Source organism: Python bivittatus, unplaced genomic scaffold (assembly GCF_059951505.1).
Source record: "Python bivittatus isolate LINGU-HERP-01145 unplaced genomic scaffold, Pbiv_v1 ctg000410_np1212, whole genome shotgun sequence".
Taxonomy (NCBI): Eukaryota; Metazoa; Chordata; class Lepidosauria; order Squamata; family Pythonidae; genus Python; species Python bivittatus.
Genome location: NW_028277067.1, coordinates 6,656,543 through 6,673,544, shown reverse-complemented (window position 1 = coordinate 6,673,544; position 17,002 = coordinate 6,656,543). Strand labels below are relative to the sequence as shown.

Below are 17,002 nucleotides of genomic sequence, written 5' to 3'. Positions count from 1 at the left end.
TAACAAACACCCTCGGGGCACCAAACTGCAAATGGACACAGGTTGAATTAAATGCTAATGGGGAGGGGGGAGGAGGAGAAAACCAGTCGTAGTTTACATCTGCTGAGCAGACAAAAAAAAAAAAAATTTCACCAGAGGTAGGAGGAATTACAGAAGCAACACCCTAATGATGCTATACAGTATAAAAGACAGAGGAAACTGCCCCGTTAGCATACTCTCTGCCTGCCCTTTGACTCTGCCTGTTATATTTCAGCAATTTCACATCACTGAGCTGCAATGTCTCTTCGAATTTCTACTGCGTCTAGGAAAATTTCTTCCTATGACGGAGGTGCTAAGATGGCAGGCATTGGTGGAGGCAGTCTGTATGGCTTTGGTGGGGGCTCTATGACAGGGCTAGGCAGTGGCTATGGAGGGGGTATATGCAGTGGCTTCGGTGGATCTGGATTTGGTGGCGGCGGCGGCACCGGCTACTGCGGTGCTGGCTTTGGCAGTGCCTCTGCGGCAGGTGGTGCTTACGGAGCAAACTATCGCTCCAGCTCATCTGCTGCCATGAGTGGGGGCTACGGAGCTGGTGACAGTGTCTTTTTGGCTGGTGCTGAGAAGGAAACCATGCAGAACTTAAATAGCCGCCTGGCAAACTACCTGGAAAAGGTGCGCTCCCTGGAGGAGGCCAATACTGAGCTTGAGCGTAAAATTCGCCACTGGTATGAGAAAAACGGACCTGGGGCACCTGGAGTGTCCCGTGATTACAGCAAGTATTTTCATATAATTGACGATCTCCGCAACCAGGTAAGAAAGCAAACATTCTCTAAGATTCGGTCTATTCCCTGAATAGAAACATCTCTTAGAAAACCTCACTGAAATTATTGGAACCCACACAAGTTCCAATACTCCATAAAGTATGAGTTCTTGTATGTAGCTTCTTATTCTTGTGCAACTAACATTTTCTCTCATTTCTATAAGAATACAAAATAAATTAAGGATTCTACCTTTGCCAATACTGCAATGGGCGGCTCCCATGACAGCTAATATCTCTATCAATGTCTACTAAATATGTCTACTAAAGATATCCAGAAATATCTAACATAAATGGGAGTGGGGGAAGAATTCCAGTTCAACCGAAAAAAATTCTTATCTCAATGGAACCATTTAATTAATAGAATCCCATGTGAAATTGTTGATGCTTAATACACATGAAGGGAAGCACTTGAATTCAAACAGAATTGATAACATTATCATAAATATACAGATCATATGACAAAAATAATTTAAAATGCAATTATTTATGTAAAAATTGGTTTAAAAACAAACTTTGCCTATCTACACTTCGTATTTGAAGTAGGAAAAGGTTTTAAACAATGTATGGAATACAGTAATTTTGGAAAAAATAAGATACAATTCCATACTCACTTAGCTGTGGGTAAGCCTGTTGAAGGAATTGTTTCTATTCTGAGCAAATAAATAAAACTGCATTTCAAGGTATCATTTTTCTCCAGCACATTCTCTATTAGCAATCCCTCATTATATAAAATATCTTAGTAAAATAATAACTAGACAGTATTTTCTACTAGCACGTGCATTTACTATTGGTTTGTAAGTGGAAATGTATCAATAAATGATGTTCTTTTCAGATTATGAACATGACCACTGAGAATGCCAATATAGTCTTACAGATTGACAATGCCAGGCTTGCTGCTGATGATTTCCGACTGAAGTAAGTTGAATACATTTTTCAGTTTTGAAATTCCTGAGATGAGCTGGTTTACAAGTCTTACTTCTCAGACCCATTATCAACACCTTTACTGACTCCATCTATCTGCTCTAATAACTTGAACAACAACAAATCCCACCAAGCCAACCTCTTGAAAACCATGCTGTCCTTTCCTGAAGATCATTCAACCTTTATTTGGAAAGGACTTTTTTTCAAGATTGTAAGCAGCTTGTTCTGTTTCTAAACCACTAAGTATTGGGACAGAATTAGTGGAGGTGAAATGAAAAAAAATGAAGATGCAGAATAGGATGCAGTATATTAGTGACTTTTCAGGGGCACCAGAAGCTGTATTAGGAAGCAGCAAGAAGGAAATTTTCCTTCTTTGAACTTCCTTAAATTAGCTTAAATTAAGTTCCAAGTCAATACTTTGAATTTGCAAAGTGCTTTCCAGTTCTAATTTTGACTTTTAATTGGTAAATTGAGCTGTTTGCTTATATTTTTTGATAACTTAATGTGTTTCCCCCAGATTTGAAAATGAGCTCTTCCTTCGCCAGAGTGTTGAAAGCGACATCAATGGTCTGCGCAGAGTACTTGATGATCTCACCATGAATCGCTCTGACCTAGAAGCACAGCTTGAAAGTCTCACAGAGGAACTGGCATATCTTAAGAAGAATCATGATGAGGTAAAGGACTTCTTTGGTTTCCATCCTAATATACAGAACTGACTGCATGGATATCAAATGCAGCAAAAAGAGAACCTGAATTTTGTTGAGTCTTAACCTACTAAACCAACCCTTTTCAACTCATAGTTGTAACCTTCCAAATATGAGACTACAATTCTCAAACTCTTTGCCAGAGCTGGTTGGGAATTCTAGGAGTTGTAGTCTAAGACATCTCAAGAACCCCAAATTAGAGACAATGCAGGTAACTTACAATTTAGCATGATATCTGAATTAGGACACTGGGAGCCTGCAGAATGCAAGACAGGTGTCTAGTGCTATCCATAGAATGTTCAGTTGGGACATGGGAAGACTCCAGTTTGAATATCTTATCCATGACATTTACTTGGTAACCATAGCAGGTAATTTTCACTCAATCATCCTCAAACTTATCTCTCTGACTATTCAGCTTGAATGGTTCACCTAAACCCTCAACAACGTAATAATATTTAAACAGAATACTAGTGCTAACATAATTTGTTATCATCATTTATCAATTAGACTGGTTTATTTTAACAATCAGAGATTGTACCATTACATTTAGTAGCATCAATGAAAAGAGAGTAGTTCTATCATTTTCCTTCAGTCTTTAATCACATTTGTTATAACATTATGAAAAGCCCACCTGAGCAGGAAAAAAAAATCCATATTAAGGAATCCAGCTGAACTGTCAGCAGATAATACTCTTATCAAAATTACGGAGTTTAGTTGTGTCATCATTTAATTAGTAGTGTACTACCATCTTCTGCCTGTGTGATACAAAATTATTACGCAAGACAGATTGGGGCTGGGCTTTGTAGCTTGGATTGTAAATTCCTCCAAGTATCAATTAGCAAATCATTATCTAACACTTCCAGATAAAGCTGGAATATTTAGGCCATTCCCAGAGGACAAGCTCAGCCCTCATCAAAATCTGGCAAACACTGGGTTAAAGGCACTGAGATGAGTCTCCATATGTCTAACTTCAACAATTCATAGCAATTTTTGATTGGAGGGATAAGGCTGGGGTGTGTTGCTAAACAAACTAATGATTTAACACCTTTCCTCAATGTGCTCAAAGACAATTCTTTCTACCTTTTCACTGGTTTCTCTTCCCTGTACATTTGAGTATACATGGATCTGGAATTAATAAAAATCTTTCACATGCACCCCACCCAGAAAACAAATCTAAAAACTTCTCTCTCACTGTCCCTGATCCAGCTATTTGTTACTGTGAATAAAATACAGTAATACCCTTTTCAGCCTAGGCAGCCAGTTACTTGAAAGGTAAGTTAGGTGGTTTACTTCATACAAAGCAGCTTTGGCATGTAGAAACCCAAAGGAGCAGAAACTGGCGTGAATTCCCGTCACAAGCATTGCATGAGAAGCGTATGAAATGTCCCAAGGCTGAAATGATTATGAGCTGAGACAAGTTACTAAGGAAAAAACCAAACTGTCTTCAGTTCAAAAAAGCAACATTGATACTGAAAAAATTAGAATGATTCTCTTCTGATTACACTGAAGTATAACTGAGGTTGGGGAGTACCCCATGCCACTGCTAGAACAAAAAACAGGAAAAATTCCTAGTCTAGAACAAATATAAGTAACACTGGGTGTACACTCCACTTTTGGAACCCCCTACGTTAACTTAGTACCCCAATGCTTGATAGATGCTCCAAAGCCAGGCAAGAAGAATGGATCCATTCCAAAGCCCCAAGGCAAGACTCAAAGAGATACACATCATTTTCCATGTTGTTGTCCCGGGGATCCTTCCAACAAATATATTAAGAATAATTTATCAACATCTAGAAATGCCAAACCTTCACTTAGAGAGACGTGAAAAGATGCACCTTAAAATTATCTACATAATTGCAAACTCAAACTTGAGTTTGCAATTAAAATTGCACCTTAAAATTATCTACATAATTGCAAACCACTTGAGTTGATTTAGTCTGGTAGTGCTTGCACCGAAAGAGCTACATTTGTCTGCTTTTGCTCTCCACCTAATAAGACCTACAGTAGATACAAATCAACAGAGGGATGAACAGGGGTTCTGTGGCTCTTCCTATTCTTCATCTCTCAGCAAGAGGCACTGCTTTACAATGGCTTCATTCCTGTTTCTCAGGTAGATTTCAGAAAGCACCACAACATTTCACTGGTTCTGAAATGTACAAGTAATGTGCTTCCAATTTTCATATTCAGGAAATGACTTTACTGAGGAGCAGTTCTACAGGGGACGTCACAGTGGAAATGAATGCTGCTCCAGGAATAGACTTGACTAAGCTACTAAATGACATGAGAGCACAATATGAAGACCTTGCAGAACAAAACCGTAGAGAAGCGGAAGAACAATTCATCAAAATGGTAAGATGTCCTGCACCCCAACTAATTTTTTCAAACTCAAGTCTCTTCCAACTGCACCAAAAATGTCAGTTTGGTAATTCACAAAAACTATTGTATATGTTGAAATAGTTTAAAACTCAGCTCTTTAAAAGAATAAAATACCCTACTCCCAAGAAAGTCCCCTTAAACCCCAGAAAATTCTGATCCCACTCATGTATGTTATAGTCCACCTATATTACATTAATGCTGCAGGCACTATGGCTGTTGTGCACCCAAATTAAAAGCAGCCTCCCCCCTCCCCCCAGTATTGCCCACTCTCACTCTATATGCTGTTTCCAAGTTATATTTTATTGAACTTTTCCCTCCTTCCAGAGCCAACCGCTGCAGCAACAGATCCATGATGATGCCGGCGCTGCAAACACAGCCAGAAATGAATTAATAGAACTGAAACGAAGTCTTCAGTCCCTGGAAATTGAATTACAATCCCTTTTGGCAAAGGTTTGTTTTTGCTTCCTTTCCCTCCAAACAGCATGAAATCAAAAGAAATTTCTGCTTCTCTTGTCTGAAAAAGACTTACCTTTTGTTTTCAGAAAACTTGGTTTACAAATTCAAAGTGAAGGAGGAGTTACAGGCCTCTATCTGAAAGTACATTCCCAAGGCTGCACTGATCCAAATTCAGAATTCAGGCCTCAAATCACAATTTAGGATGCCCATAAATTATAGCAGCCTACATTTCCTTGCTGGCTTAAAAGGGGATGACTTTCACTGACCTGAGACTAGCATGGAAACAATGACAATTAGCTTCTAGCCAGGCTACCACAATTTTTTTTAATGGCTAGTAACTTCTGCGGGGTTGTTTATAAGGCTGAAAAAAGTTATAGGCACAATATAGATTGTATTTATGTTTGTTGTGCCAAAAACGAAACAAAAATCTGTACGTGGTTAGCAATCCCAGTCACAAAATGCAGAGAGATTTGGGGTGGAAGGTGGAGAAATAATGCTGAGAGATCATAATCATTTCGCCTCCATGTGTGTATGTCTCCAACTAACAGAAAGCCTCCCTGGAAGGAACCTTGGCAGAAACTGAAGGGAACTACAGCACTCAGCTTTCCCAGTTACAACTTCAAGTCAGTAGCCTAGAGGAACAGCTACAGCAGATCAGGTCTGAAACAGAGTGCCAAAATTCAGAGTATCAGCAATTGCTGGGCATCAAGATCAGACTGGAAATGGAAATTGAAACATATAGACGTCTGCTAGATGGGGAAAGGTAAGTAAATATCTCTTAAAACTGGATGAGGCAATGATTATACAATGAAACTGAATGGTGGTAGATTCAGGTTGAAGGTATTTATTAACACATATCTGCTACTGCATTCACCTTCTGTTGTGGATTTTTCACAATCATGTTCTTTGTCACTGCAAGAAGGAAAACACTGTACTAGATAGGTACCATATTGGATCAGACCAAAAGCCTATGTTTTTAGAAAGCAAGCTAGAAATAGGAGCTAAATATTCCCATCAGAGGAAAGGAATCTGTGTGTTCAACCATAAAGTCTCTTACTATACATTTGTTGATGTGTTGATAAGAAATGCAGGACAGAAGTTTGGTCTTCCTGATACGCAGATCAATCCTAGTGTATAAGAAAGAGCTTTATTTTAAAATAGAATGAAGGTATTTTCACACACCTACACTGACAGTGAATATGCAGACAGATAGTATGTTGCAAACTGAAGACACATTCTAGGAAATCTGCCCTCACTGGAATTTACTTCTGAATAAATGAACACTGGATTATGTTTTAAACCGTTTTCTACTTTCTTTTTCTGTTTGAATTTGATTATGCTTGCAAACCATTCCAATTTCATTTTCCCTCTAAGTTCTTCTTCTTATTTTTAGACAACAGAATCATGGAATATATTTATCATGTATCAGAAACACATGTAAAGCAAAATAAAATAATGCTTTCATTTAAAAAATATTAAAGCAAACTATTAAGCATCTCTTGGAGTTATTTTTATTTCCTTATTTATTGATTGCTCCTGCTATTTATTCTCTAATTTTACCAAATAACAAGTGACATTCACATTAGTGGTCTCTGGGGAACCAAGCAAGACTAATTTCAAAATCTCCACATTAAAAAAGTAAAATAGGAATCTAATTTGCATGTACAACATTCTCTTGCACTGTCTAGAAACTCATAGAGCATCCATAAATGATTAATTTACCGCATTTCCTTTTGAAAAAAAACCCCACATCTCAAAGGCTCTGATCTGCTGAACATCATTACCTAACTGATTTAGTTGACTTCAAATATTTTATACATAGGAATAACACACAATTAGAATTATAAGATGCATGACACAGAATATGGGTCTCTCTCTCTCTTTACTCAGATCTTTATTGCTCTCAATCTTTTTTTAAAAAAATTCAGATAAGCATTGCAATATTATTAATACTATGTTCTTTGTTAACAGTCTCCGTACCGCATACGAGACAAAAGTTCATATCAGAGGTAATTATAATCCTATTCTTTTAGAAATATACTGTTTTGTATTTGTATTTACACTTGGTATATTTAAAAATGTATCACACAAAATTGAATATAATTCTTTATGAACAATTTCAATTCATAAAATGAAATACATGGGTTTAATTATCTTTAACTCCTCCAGTGACCTAAATTCCACCTGATAGCTCAGACGCAGATCTGATGACCTCCAGATGTACTGGATTACATTTCTCAGAATATCCAGCTAGGATAATCAAAAGCTAGACTAGCCAGGAATTCTGAAAGTTGAATGTTAACATGTCTGAAGGACAGTAGACTAAGAAAAGTCATTTTAAATCCTTGGCTGTTCCATTCATATCCAAATTGTATGTTTGCCTGCTACTTTTAAAATCTGCTGGACCAGTATCACAGTCTAAGCTGCCATCAGGACTTTGAACTATGAAGCATCGACCAAAAGTAGCAGGTGCATAAGGCAGAGATTGATGATACCAATTTAAGGGGTGAGATGGCCCATTTCACAGCTGACTTGAGTAACATTGGTTTAGTCTCCAAACTCCCACCATTCCCAGCCAGCATGATTAAAATCCATGCTGAATGGAAAGTATGAGTTGAAAAGCAAAGTTGGACATTCTGTAGGGGAATGGTTTATTAGGCTTTTTTGGGGGGAGAAGGGGGATTTGCATTCATTCATGCAGGGCTGCTGAAGATATAGAAAGTGTTAATAGCCAGGAGAAAGAAAAATGTGCAGAATAAATTGGGACATTAAGAGGAAAGTATAAGGGACATTTGTTTTAATAATTTCCAATTATCAGCAGTTAGAAAGCTTGTCACCAAACATAAGTTCAAAAAAAGAGTATTAACCTGATCCATTTGATAGTTTGTATCTTGGAGTCAGTATGGCTATAAATATATTGCCAGTTCTATAAGGCCCATTGACTTACATAATACTGTAACTGGAAAGCAATAGCATATGTGTGTGTTTCGTCCCTAGAAGCTGTCTTTTGCCACTTCATATTGTATTACATTTAAGATCTAGGTGGCTGTTGGAATGATACCTAAAACCTTTGCTCATGTAACTAAAACAGAGTTTTGCAACATATAGCTTTTCAGATTTTCCATATTTGTGTTAATGTGTAATCCCCATGCATATATGGCTCTTCGTCAACTCATTTCAAGCAATTTTCCTCATATAATTATCATTTTATGGTTAAAAGTTTTACTGATTAAGGTGCTGCTTTTAAAAGTTATATTATTAATCAATAACGCTATCATAATTTTCTTTTGTCAGAACCCACCAAAACCAGGGTGGTTAAAACCATTGTGGAAGAATTGGTGGATGGCAAAGTCATCTCTTCCCAAGTGAAATCGGTTGAAGAAAAGACAGCTAAATAAACTGCAAGGAGGAAATCCTTCAAAGCTTGCTTTTAAGCGAAAGCACAGGCAGAAGAAAGCCATTGGAATCAGTTATCAATTTGCAGCTTAGCAGCTTCTTGCTAATAAGGGACAGGGGTTCAAATTTAGTCATACTTACTTAGAGAAGACTCACTGAAATCAAAGAATGATTAAGTATGGAACCAACCCAAGGAATCCGGAAAAATAAATCCTACACAATATGCTTTCTTCTAACTTCAAAATACTGTAGTGAAAACTACATTCTCTTTTCTGCTGCAATACAATAAATCTTCTGTTTGCAAGTTATACCTGCCTTAGATTCTTATGTACATACATTCTGGTTTTCATATTGAATGGATGATTTAAAACGTACTGAAGTTGTACAGTTCTGTAATTATATCAGCATCCCTATAGCTAGTGAATATAAATCACAAGTTTGATAGGGTTCACATTAACAATTTAGCTATCTGCCTGGAGATTTAGTTCAGCTTATTCCTGAAAAAATAAGTAAAGGTTGTGAATGTCATAGAAGAAAGCACTGTGAATATCAATCCAGATTACGCATACAAGAAGAATTGAATACAGTTATCAACAGGAGATTTACAGGCAGAGATGACATGGAACAAAACAGTATTTGAAAATGTGGGTTAATATCTTTGACAATCAGGAGCAAATCAGGGCACAGAAACAACAAAAGATGCAGGAAGTGGAGAATTCTGAAGAATGCGCACTGAGAAAGATGCATTTAAAATTGCTATAGGCTAAATTCCTTACCTATTATTTCCTCAGATGTTAATAACTTTAAGAAATAACAACCATTGTGATTGCTTCATTGCGGGGAACACAGATTTTTTTTTTCCTAAACCCTACCATGATCTGTTGGAACTTGATAGTCTATAGTTCTTTGATGTTCCACTGAACGTGCTTTCCTCTTTCAACTAGCTCTCTCATTCAATTATCAAAAGAACCAGTTGCCCAATGCTTGGGACACAAGGAAGACAGTTCTATCACCATATCAGCATAATTCAGTTTTTGAAAAGTTTTTTTTTTAAAAAAAAAATCCATACAAATTATATGGCCCAAAAGGTAAACATGAAAGATTACTGTATTGTATTTCAGCTCCTATGTTTTCATCAGTACAGTTCTTCCACTTGACCACCTTGATTACTGCATTAATTTTCTCTATGTGAGATTCAGTACCTGCTATGTGCATATCACACTTCTATGCTCTTAAATTCGTGAGAGCATATGTACATATGTGAATATACGTATGAAGGAGTTAGAGTGTAAATATCCTTTTCCTGATATTGAAGACTAAAATTTTTACACACCAGAGCACTTATTCATTAGTTATTAAAAACTGCTATATTTGTTGGTATATGTCAGTGTTGTCCAAACTTGGCCACTTTAAGATGAGTGGACTTCAATTCCCAGAATTCCCCAGCCAGCCATGCTGGCTGGGGAATTCTGGGAGTTGAAGTCCACTCATCTTAAAGTGGCCAAGTTTGGACAACACTGTTATATGTCCATTTCAGACTAACAGACTGAAAGGAGGAGTGTGGTTATGCCCATTGGCTGACTTGTACTTCTCTCACGCACCTCAAAGTAAAGGTGATTATTTTTTTTTTCTTTCCTTTTTTTCTTTTTGTTTGTTGCCTACTAATTTGGGAACTGAGGATAGGGAAATGATTGTCATGATTCACAGATATTATTCATACTTTTTTAAAAAACCACAGAATACTTAACATTTAGCAAAAAATTTAGATGGATTTTAAAGACAAGCACACACCAACACCATACCATAAGCAAAAAAAAAAAGGAAAAAGAAAATAGATGCCTTTGAATTATGGATTTGATCATTAAGAATACCAAAGGCTGCAAGGAGAAATAACAATTTAATCCTTGGCAAAATAAGATTGATTATTCCATTATGTCTCTGATCAGCAAGAAAAACTTAGTTGCTTTGGTTATGTGATATGAGCAAACTAGAAAATGATTATGTTCATGGAGCAACAAATTATTATGTTATAATGCTGGCAGATGGGATTAAGTGATTACTGTAATTTTCTTGAACAAGATCCAAGTTATTACTAAAAACAGGTCATGATAGGAGAGCATTTCTCCATACAATTACATTGAATCAGTGGTACCTAATTAGCTAATTATTAAATATGATGCATAGTTGTAAACCAGAAATAACCATGTAATAAACACAGTTGCCTCCACATCGGTAGCTTTTGAGCTCACATCCAGAAGGCTATGGTATCTCAATTTTATTTGATAACATCTAGTTTGAACAAGCAGTTCAATACCAAATACCATTTTAGCAACATTTACTCAAGAGAAGTTCTGATGAATCTGCATAAACTACGTCATTTTCCAACTTTATAACTTAGAAGTGTCAAATGGACTGATTTAATCTGGGACAATGGAGTTCACATAACAGATTCCCATTTTGGGCCTGAAGTGGCACAAACAGACTGGTCACAGCTTGAATGAATTGAGCACTGTGCTCCTTTTTCAATTTAAAGTGTACTACTACTAACACAGCGAATTTGCTAAGATGGTTTCAATAAAAATATTAAAGCCATCCAAACTAGAATTACATAATCAAAGAATTGGAGACCCATTTAGGCAATCAAATCCAGAAGGCTGTGCAGGACAGGAATCCAAATTAGACCAAGCAGATGACAGACTCGCCTCTGTTTGAACACACCCTAACTCTACCCTAATGATAGGAAGCCTGTCCCCTCTCTGGCTGATCAGTTGCACTATCAAACTGCACTTACTGCTAAAACGTTTCCTGTAAAACTCAGTCAAAAGCTGACTTTCAGTAGCTTAATCCATTATTCCATTCCATGCACTCTGGAACAAGAGAAAACAGGCCTTGGCAGTCTTGACATCCTTCTATGATAGCTACCATAACTCTTCCACCTATTTCTCTGGTTGTCTTTTTTCAAAGTTAAACACACCCAGCTCCTTGAATCTTTTTTTACAGGGCTTAATTTCTTTCCTTTCCTTTTCTTTTAATAAACCTTTTTAGTTAGTTAGTTAGTTATATTAACAAGTTTAAGGAATAAAATAAATGACTACAGAAAAAAGAAGATAGTGAGAAAGGACCTACTGGATGGAAAATAAAATAATAATATCAGTAATAATAATATTATTATGAATAATAATTAATAATAATAATAAGTAAATAATAATGTCAGTAAATAAACAGAGAATTTACAATTGTCATAAAACTTAAAATTCATTATTTCATTGATTTCTAATCCCTGGATCATCCTTGCTAGCCTTTTTTGAACCTGTTCCAATTTCTCTGAATTTTTCTTAAGTATGGTGCTTTGAGTTGGACACAGCTGTAGAAGCAGGATCTGACCAAAACAGAATAAAGGAGATAGAGTACTTGATTTGGAAATTATACTTCTGTTCACTCAGCCTAAAATTGCATTTGCTTTTTGTGTAACCACTCCACACTGCTGACTTATATTCTCACTGCAATCAACTACTATTTTGATCTCTCTTTCACAAGTGTCATTACCAAACCAGGTGTCCCCTACAGTATTTTACACCTGTGCATTTGACTTTTGCCTTCTAAGTGAAGAATTCTGCACTTGTCTGTTAAATTTCATTCTGTTACTTTCAGTCCATTTCTCTAACCTAGCCTATCTCAAATGGTGTTCTGCAGAACCCTAGAATTCTGCAAGAGGTCACTAGGAGTTCTGCAAGATATTGTGATTAAAAATAAATAAACTTTGTGCACCATGAAATTCTAACACTCACAGTGGTGGGAATTTTTAGAGGTCACAAGTCGGCTTACTGATCATGCTAATGTACTGTCAGCTATAGATATAATTATTTTTATGCAGGGGTTATCTGAGACCTGATAATTATTTCAAGAGGTCCTCCAGGATAAAAAGGTTGAGAAATGCTGCTCTAACCTATCAAGTTCATTTTGAATTGTATTTATCTTATAAGGTATCAGCTATCCCATCAAATTATGTGTCATCTACAAATTTTATATGCATTCCTTCCACCTCTTCATTCAAATCATTAATGAAAATATTGCAGTAGAAGACTCAGGACCAACCCTTGTAGCATCCTATACCTCTCCAGTTAGATTAAATTAGGTGAATACTCTTTGTATATGATTTTTGAGCCATCTTCATATCTACTTGTCACATCACAGAAGTACAGTTTACAAATAACAGAGTGCAAGAGATTCTACTGATAAAATTCTGAGTGATTGCATGGGATAAGCAAAGATGATCTGAATTATATTTTCAGAATGCAAACATACTATTTTGGAGGATTATTTGGGGGAACTCTCAGCCTAATGTTTCATTCAGAAAGCTCCAGTTGTTGATTATTGAAGGACATTTTAATTTTTCACATTAAATATGTCATAAGGCCTGTCTTTTGTCTCAGGTCATTTAATGGCAAGTTTTGCTGGAAACTTTCATTGGCTATATTGGAATTGGCATCTGACACCCCTTATAAATTGGAGGGACTTAGGGTCCAATTATTGTGGAAATATGATATACTTCCTCTCTTTATATTATCCACCAGAAAAATCTGGTGTTTACTAGCATGCCAGCTACAATTTGAATATTTTGATTATGCTAATTAGCAATAAGGGAAATCCAAATTTGAAAACAGTGAGGTGATCTTTTTGTTGAAGAACATGTATGGAATGTGGAGTGTACACTTAAAATGAACTAGTAAGAACAGATGATAATGCTACTTAAACTGCAATATAAATACCACTTACCAAAAAGTACTGAACAGTAATCAAAACAGTTTTCGTCATCTAGATATGGACTGCCTTACATACTTCAGAACCTCCTTTATTTATTGAGAATTTACAACAAATAAGCCTTTCACAATTATTTATCAACAGGTCTTGGATTATGCTAAGTTAGTTATTCAAGAAGAGAGGAAGGCATGGAAAAGTGAATGGGCACATCCAATACATACACAGAATTTTGGGAGGCATCTACAGTATATCTTATTTCTATAGATCTAATGTAGTGGACTGGCACCAGGGAAACCCAGGTTGAATCCACCCTTATCAACAACACAGCACAGCAGAGTGACTTTGGGCCACTCACTCTTGCTCAGCCTAACTCAACCTACAGCATAGGGTTGTGGTAAAGAAGAATGGGAGGAGAGAGTGCTATGTATGCTACTGAGCCCATGAACAAAATAAGGGATATAAATGTCATCAATAAATCAAATCAATAAATAAAAATCATGTTTCATTCAGCACAATTATTTCATTTATGGAGTCCTTAGGGTTCTCTGAGCTTGATTCTTTTCTTGCCAACGTTTCATTACCCAGCTAGGTAACATCTTTGATGCTCTCAGAGCACTGAAGATGTTACCTAGCCGGGTAATGAAACGTTGGCAAGAAAAGAACCAAGCTCAGAGAACCCCAAGGACTCCACAGTTCAACCCTGAGCTACACATATTTGCCTCTATTGGTACCACATATTTCATTTATCTTGGATACCTATTCATCTTTTCAGGAAATACTAGAAGGAATTAGCTAATAGCAGGAAACACAGTGTTCTGAACCCAACATTGATTCATATGATGTGGTCTTATGCCACAGTGGCTCCCTTTTGGCTAGAAGATATATGACATATTAATTTTGTTTTAAAAGTCTCATTTTTGTTTTCATAGATGCTCATGTTCTTTTGAACTGCACATCAATAGCATGGTAACTATTGAATTTTATTCCTTTGAGATTCACCAGAGAGGAAGAATACAACAACACACTACCCTTCCTGGATATCCTCATCAGCAGAGGAAACAACAGCAAATTAGAAACCCAAGTCTATCAGAAGACAACCCACACTAATCAAGTGCTCCATTACCAAAGTATCAACCCAACCTCCCACAAGAGGAGCTGTGTAAGAACATTATTCAAATGAGCACAACGCATTGCATCAACCCAGAACAGCAGAAAAAGGAAACAGACCACCTATACAACATCTTCCAACAAAATGGACATCCACACTTTATCAAAAAGTGCCTGACCACTCAACCTATTGCAACACAACCAACACAAGCTATGAAAAGGATCACACTGCCATACATTAGAATCGTCTCAGAAACTACCAAGAGACTATTACAACCACATGGCATCTCCATAGCACACAAACCAGCTAAAGCCCTCCAAAACATCTTAAGCAAACCAAAAGACCCAGTAGCCCAAGAAGAAAAACCAGGAGTCATCTACAACATACAGTGTAAGGACTGTAACAACCACTATGTAGGACAGACAGGCAGAAGGCTTGCAGAGCACATCCATGAACACTAACTAGCAGTCAGAAGACATGATGAAAACTCCTTAATCTCACAACACATGGACAGACTTAACCATAGTTTCAACTGGGAAACTGTCAGCATCTTAGATCAAACTAAATCCAAAAATGCGAGGGAATTCTTGGAAGCTTGGTATTCAGACAAGGCAGCCATCAACAGGCACACAGAAATAAACAACATCTTCACATTATTCAGAAGAGACAATAGAAAGGAAAACAAAAGACCAGAACATCTCCTCACCAGCAATCATCACCCAGATAAGAAATTAACACCAAGATTACCACCAGACGTACAATCAAGCAGTAAACAATACCCTAATCAAGGAACTACCAGAGGGAAAAAATAAATAAATAAAACAAAACCCACACCCCCACCAACACTGGCAAGGCATGCCACAGTATATAAACAGAGAGCAAACCCCACTCCATTCTAGCGCTGAAGATGTTACCTAGCCGGATAACAAAACATTTGCAAGAAAACAACCAAGCTCAGAGAACCCCAAGGACTCCACAATTAAAAAACAAAGTACCAAAGTGCAAACCCAGAAGTACCATTTATTTAAAATCTCCTTATTAGCAAATTATTTTATGTCTTATGCTTAAAATAATTAAGTTTTGTAGAAAGGAATCAGGAAGTTAGGGAAGTTAAGTAGGGGAGGCTATTAGAATAATTTTGTTAGTTTTTAAGGTTGTCAGAATAACTTCGTTAGTTTTGGAAGTGTCATAAGACTGTTGTTTTTGCTGCAACAGACTAATACAGCTACTCTTTCAGAAACTGGAGAGCTATAATATTACATTTGGATGTTGGAAGTTTGTAGAATGTCTAAACTTGTATACATTATTCTTTAGTACCTTTTAAATCAAAGAAATGTTAATGCCATTTAGCTGTATGAAAGCCCAGATGATTATACAATGATTCACAAAATTGTAATCCCGTATAAACAAATATTATAATTTATATGATTCATATAACTTGCTTATCATTTCTTTTTATCTTGCACTTAAGCCAAAAGGTAGTTTATAGATTAATTTTCAAAAAGAAAAATGAAAAACAATCCCTGCCCTTAGGCTTACATGCTAAAATAATGGCACAAAAGAAATATGGAGGCATCACATTTAATGTTACTCAGTTCTTAGCAGGTGCTACTCAGTGTATTCCTAATGTATGGTACAAAATAATAAATAATGAAACAGCTGATAAAGGTTCTTACTTTTCTTCCTCCCTCTTTGAAACTATGTTTTAAAATATTGAAACAAAAGAAACTTCCTTTTGAGCCTACTGTTTACTTTAAAAATGCACTTAAAAGGGCATAAGTGTTCACATCTTATCCTCCTTTATTTTATCAAGTTTTCAATAATGCACCTTTCATGAACAGCCATTCTTTTGATTGATCAGCATGCTGCTGGACTCATATAGTTTGCTTTTTGATCCCTCCTTTGAACCTAAAAAATCTTTCTAGGCTCCTCCTATTTTTTTCTGAATGTGCTTAAAAAGACTCTTTACTAAACAAAGTTATTGGTGTTTTTTTTTTTTTCTTGAGGGAAGAACCAATACTATAAGCCAATTTCCCGCTATTATGCAAAGAGCCAAAAGCTGGGTTTATTTTCCATTTGAATTACATTATCTTCTTGGTGAGTGGATTAGATCATTTGCAACACAGACTGACTGAATAACCGGTGAAAAAGTTAAGAAGTACATCAAGAATATTTACCCTCATGTTAGAAAATAGCTTGCAGAGGGGGCCATGTATATGCCATGAATAAGCAACTCATGTTTTATTGGTATTCCCCCAACCCTTTGCAAATGGTACTTAGGACTGAAATCTATGATGTCCATCTCTGATATACCCAGTAAGATATAATAGCAAATATCTGTTCTGCCAAAAGAAACATATGAACATTGAAACCACGAAACAGGGCATGGTTTCAATGCAACAATTAAGTCCTACATTGAAAAAAAAATCACACTGAAATGTCTCTCACTTAATGTTCCTTAAAAAAATAGTAGGTATTTGT

The 17,002-nt window shown here is 36.4% G+C and overlaps 1 protein-coding gene across 1 annotated transcript; it reads left to right on the top strand.

The window, feature by feature from the left end:
- Positions 1-276: 276 nt before the first annotated feature.
- LOC103062735 (keratin, type I cytoskeletal 12) lies at positions 277-8,654 on the top strand. The gene is made up of 8 exons (XM_007440240.2): positions 277-789; positions 1,632-1,714; positions 2,238-2,394; positions 4,612-4,773; positions 5,125-5,250; positions 5,805-6,019; positions 7,228-7,265; positions 8,551-8,654. Exons 1-8 carry the CDS (start codon positions 277-279, stop codon positions 8,652-8,654), a joined length of 1,398 nt encoding a protein of 465 aa, XP_007440302.1.
- Positions 8,655-17,002: the final 8,348 nt, after the last annotated feature.

Bases quoted from the DNA above. Each gene is read 5' to 3' on its own strand.
- LOC103062735 (XM_007440240.2), top strand. From the start codon at position 277: ATGTCTCTTCGAATTTCTACTGCGTCTAGGAAAATTTCTTCCTATGAC. The intron at 790-1,631 runs GTAAGAAAGCAA...TGTTCTTTTCAG, and splicing joins TTGACGATCTCCGCAACCAG to ATTATGAACATGACCACTGA. The intron at 6,020-7,227 runs GTAAGTAAATAT...CTTTGTTAACAG, and splicing joins CGTCTGCTAGATGGGGAAAG to TCTCCGTACCGCATACGAGA.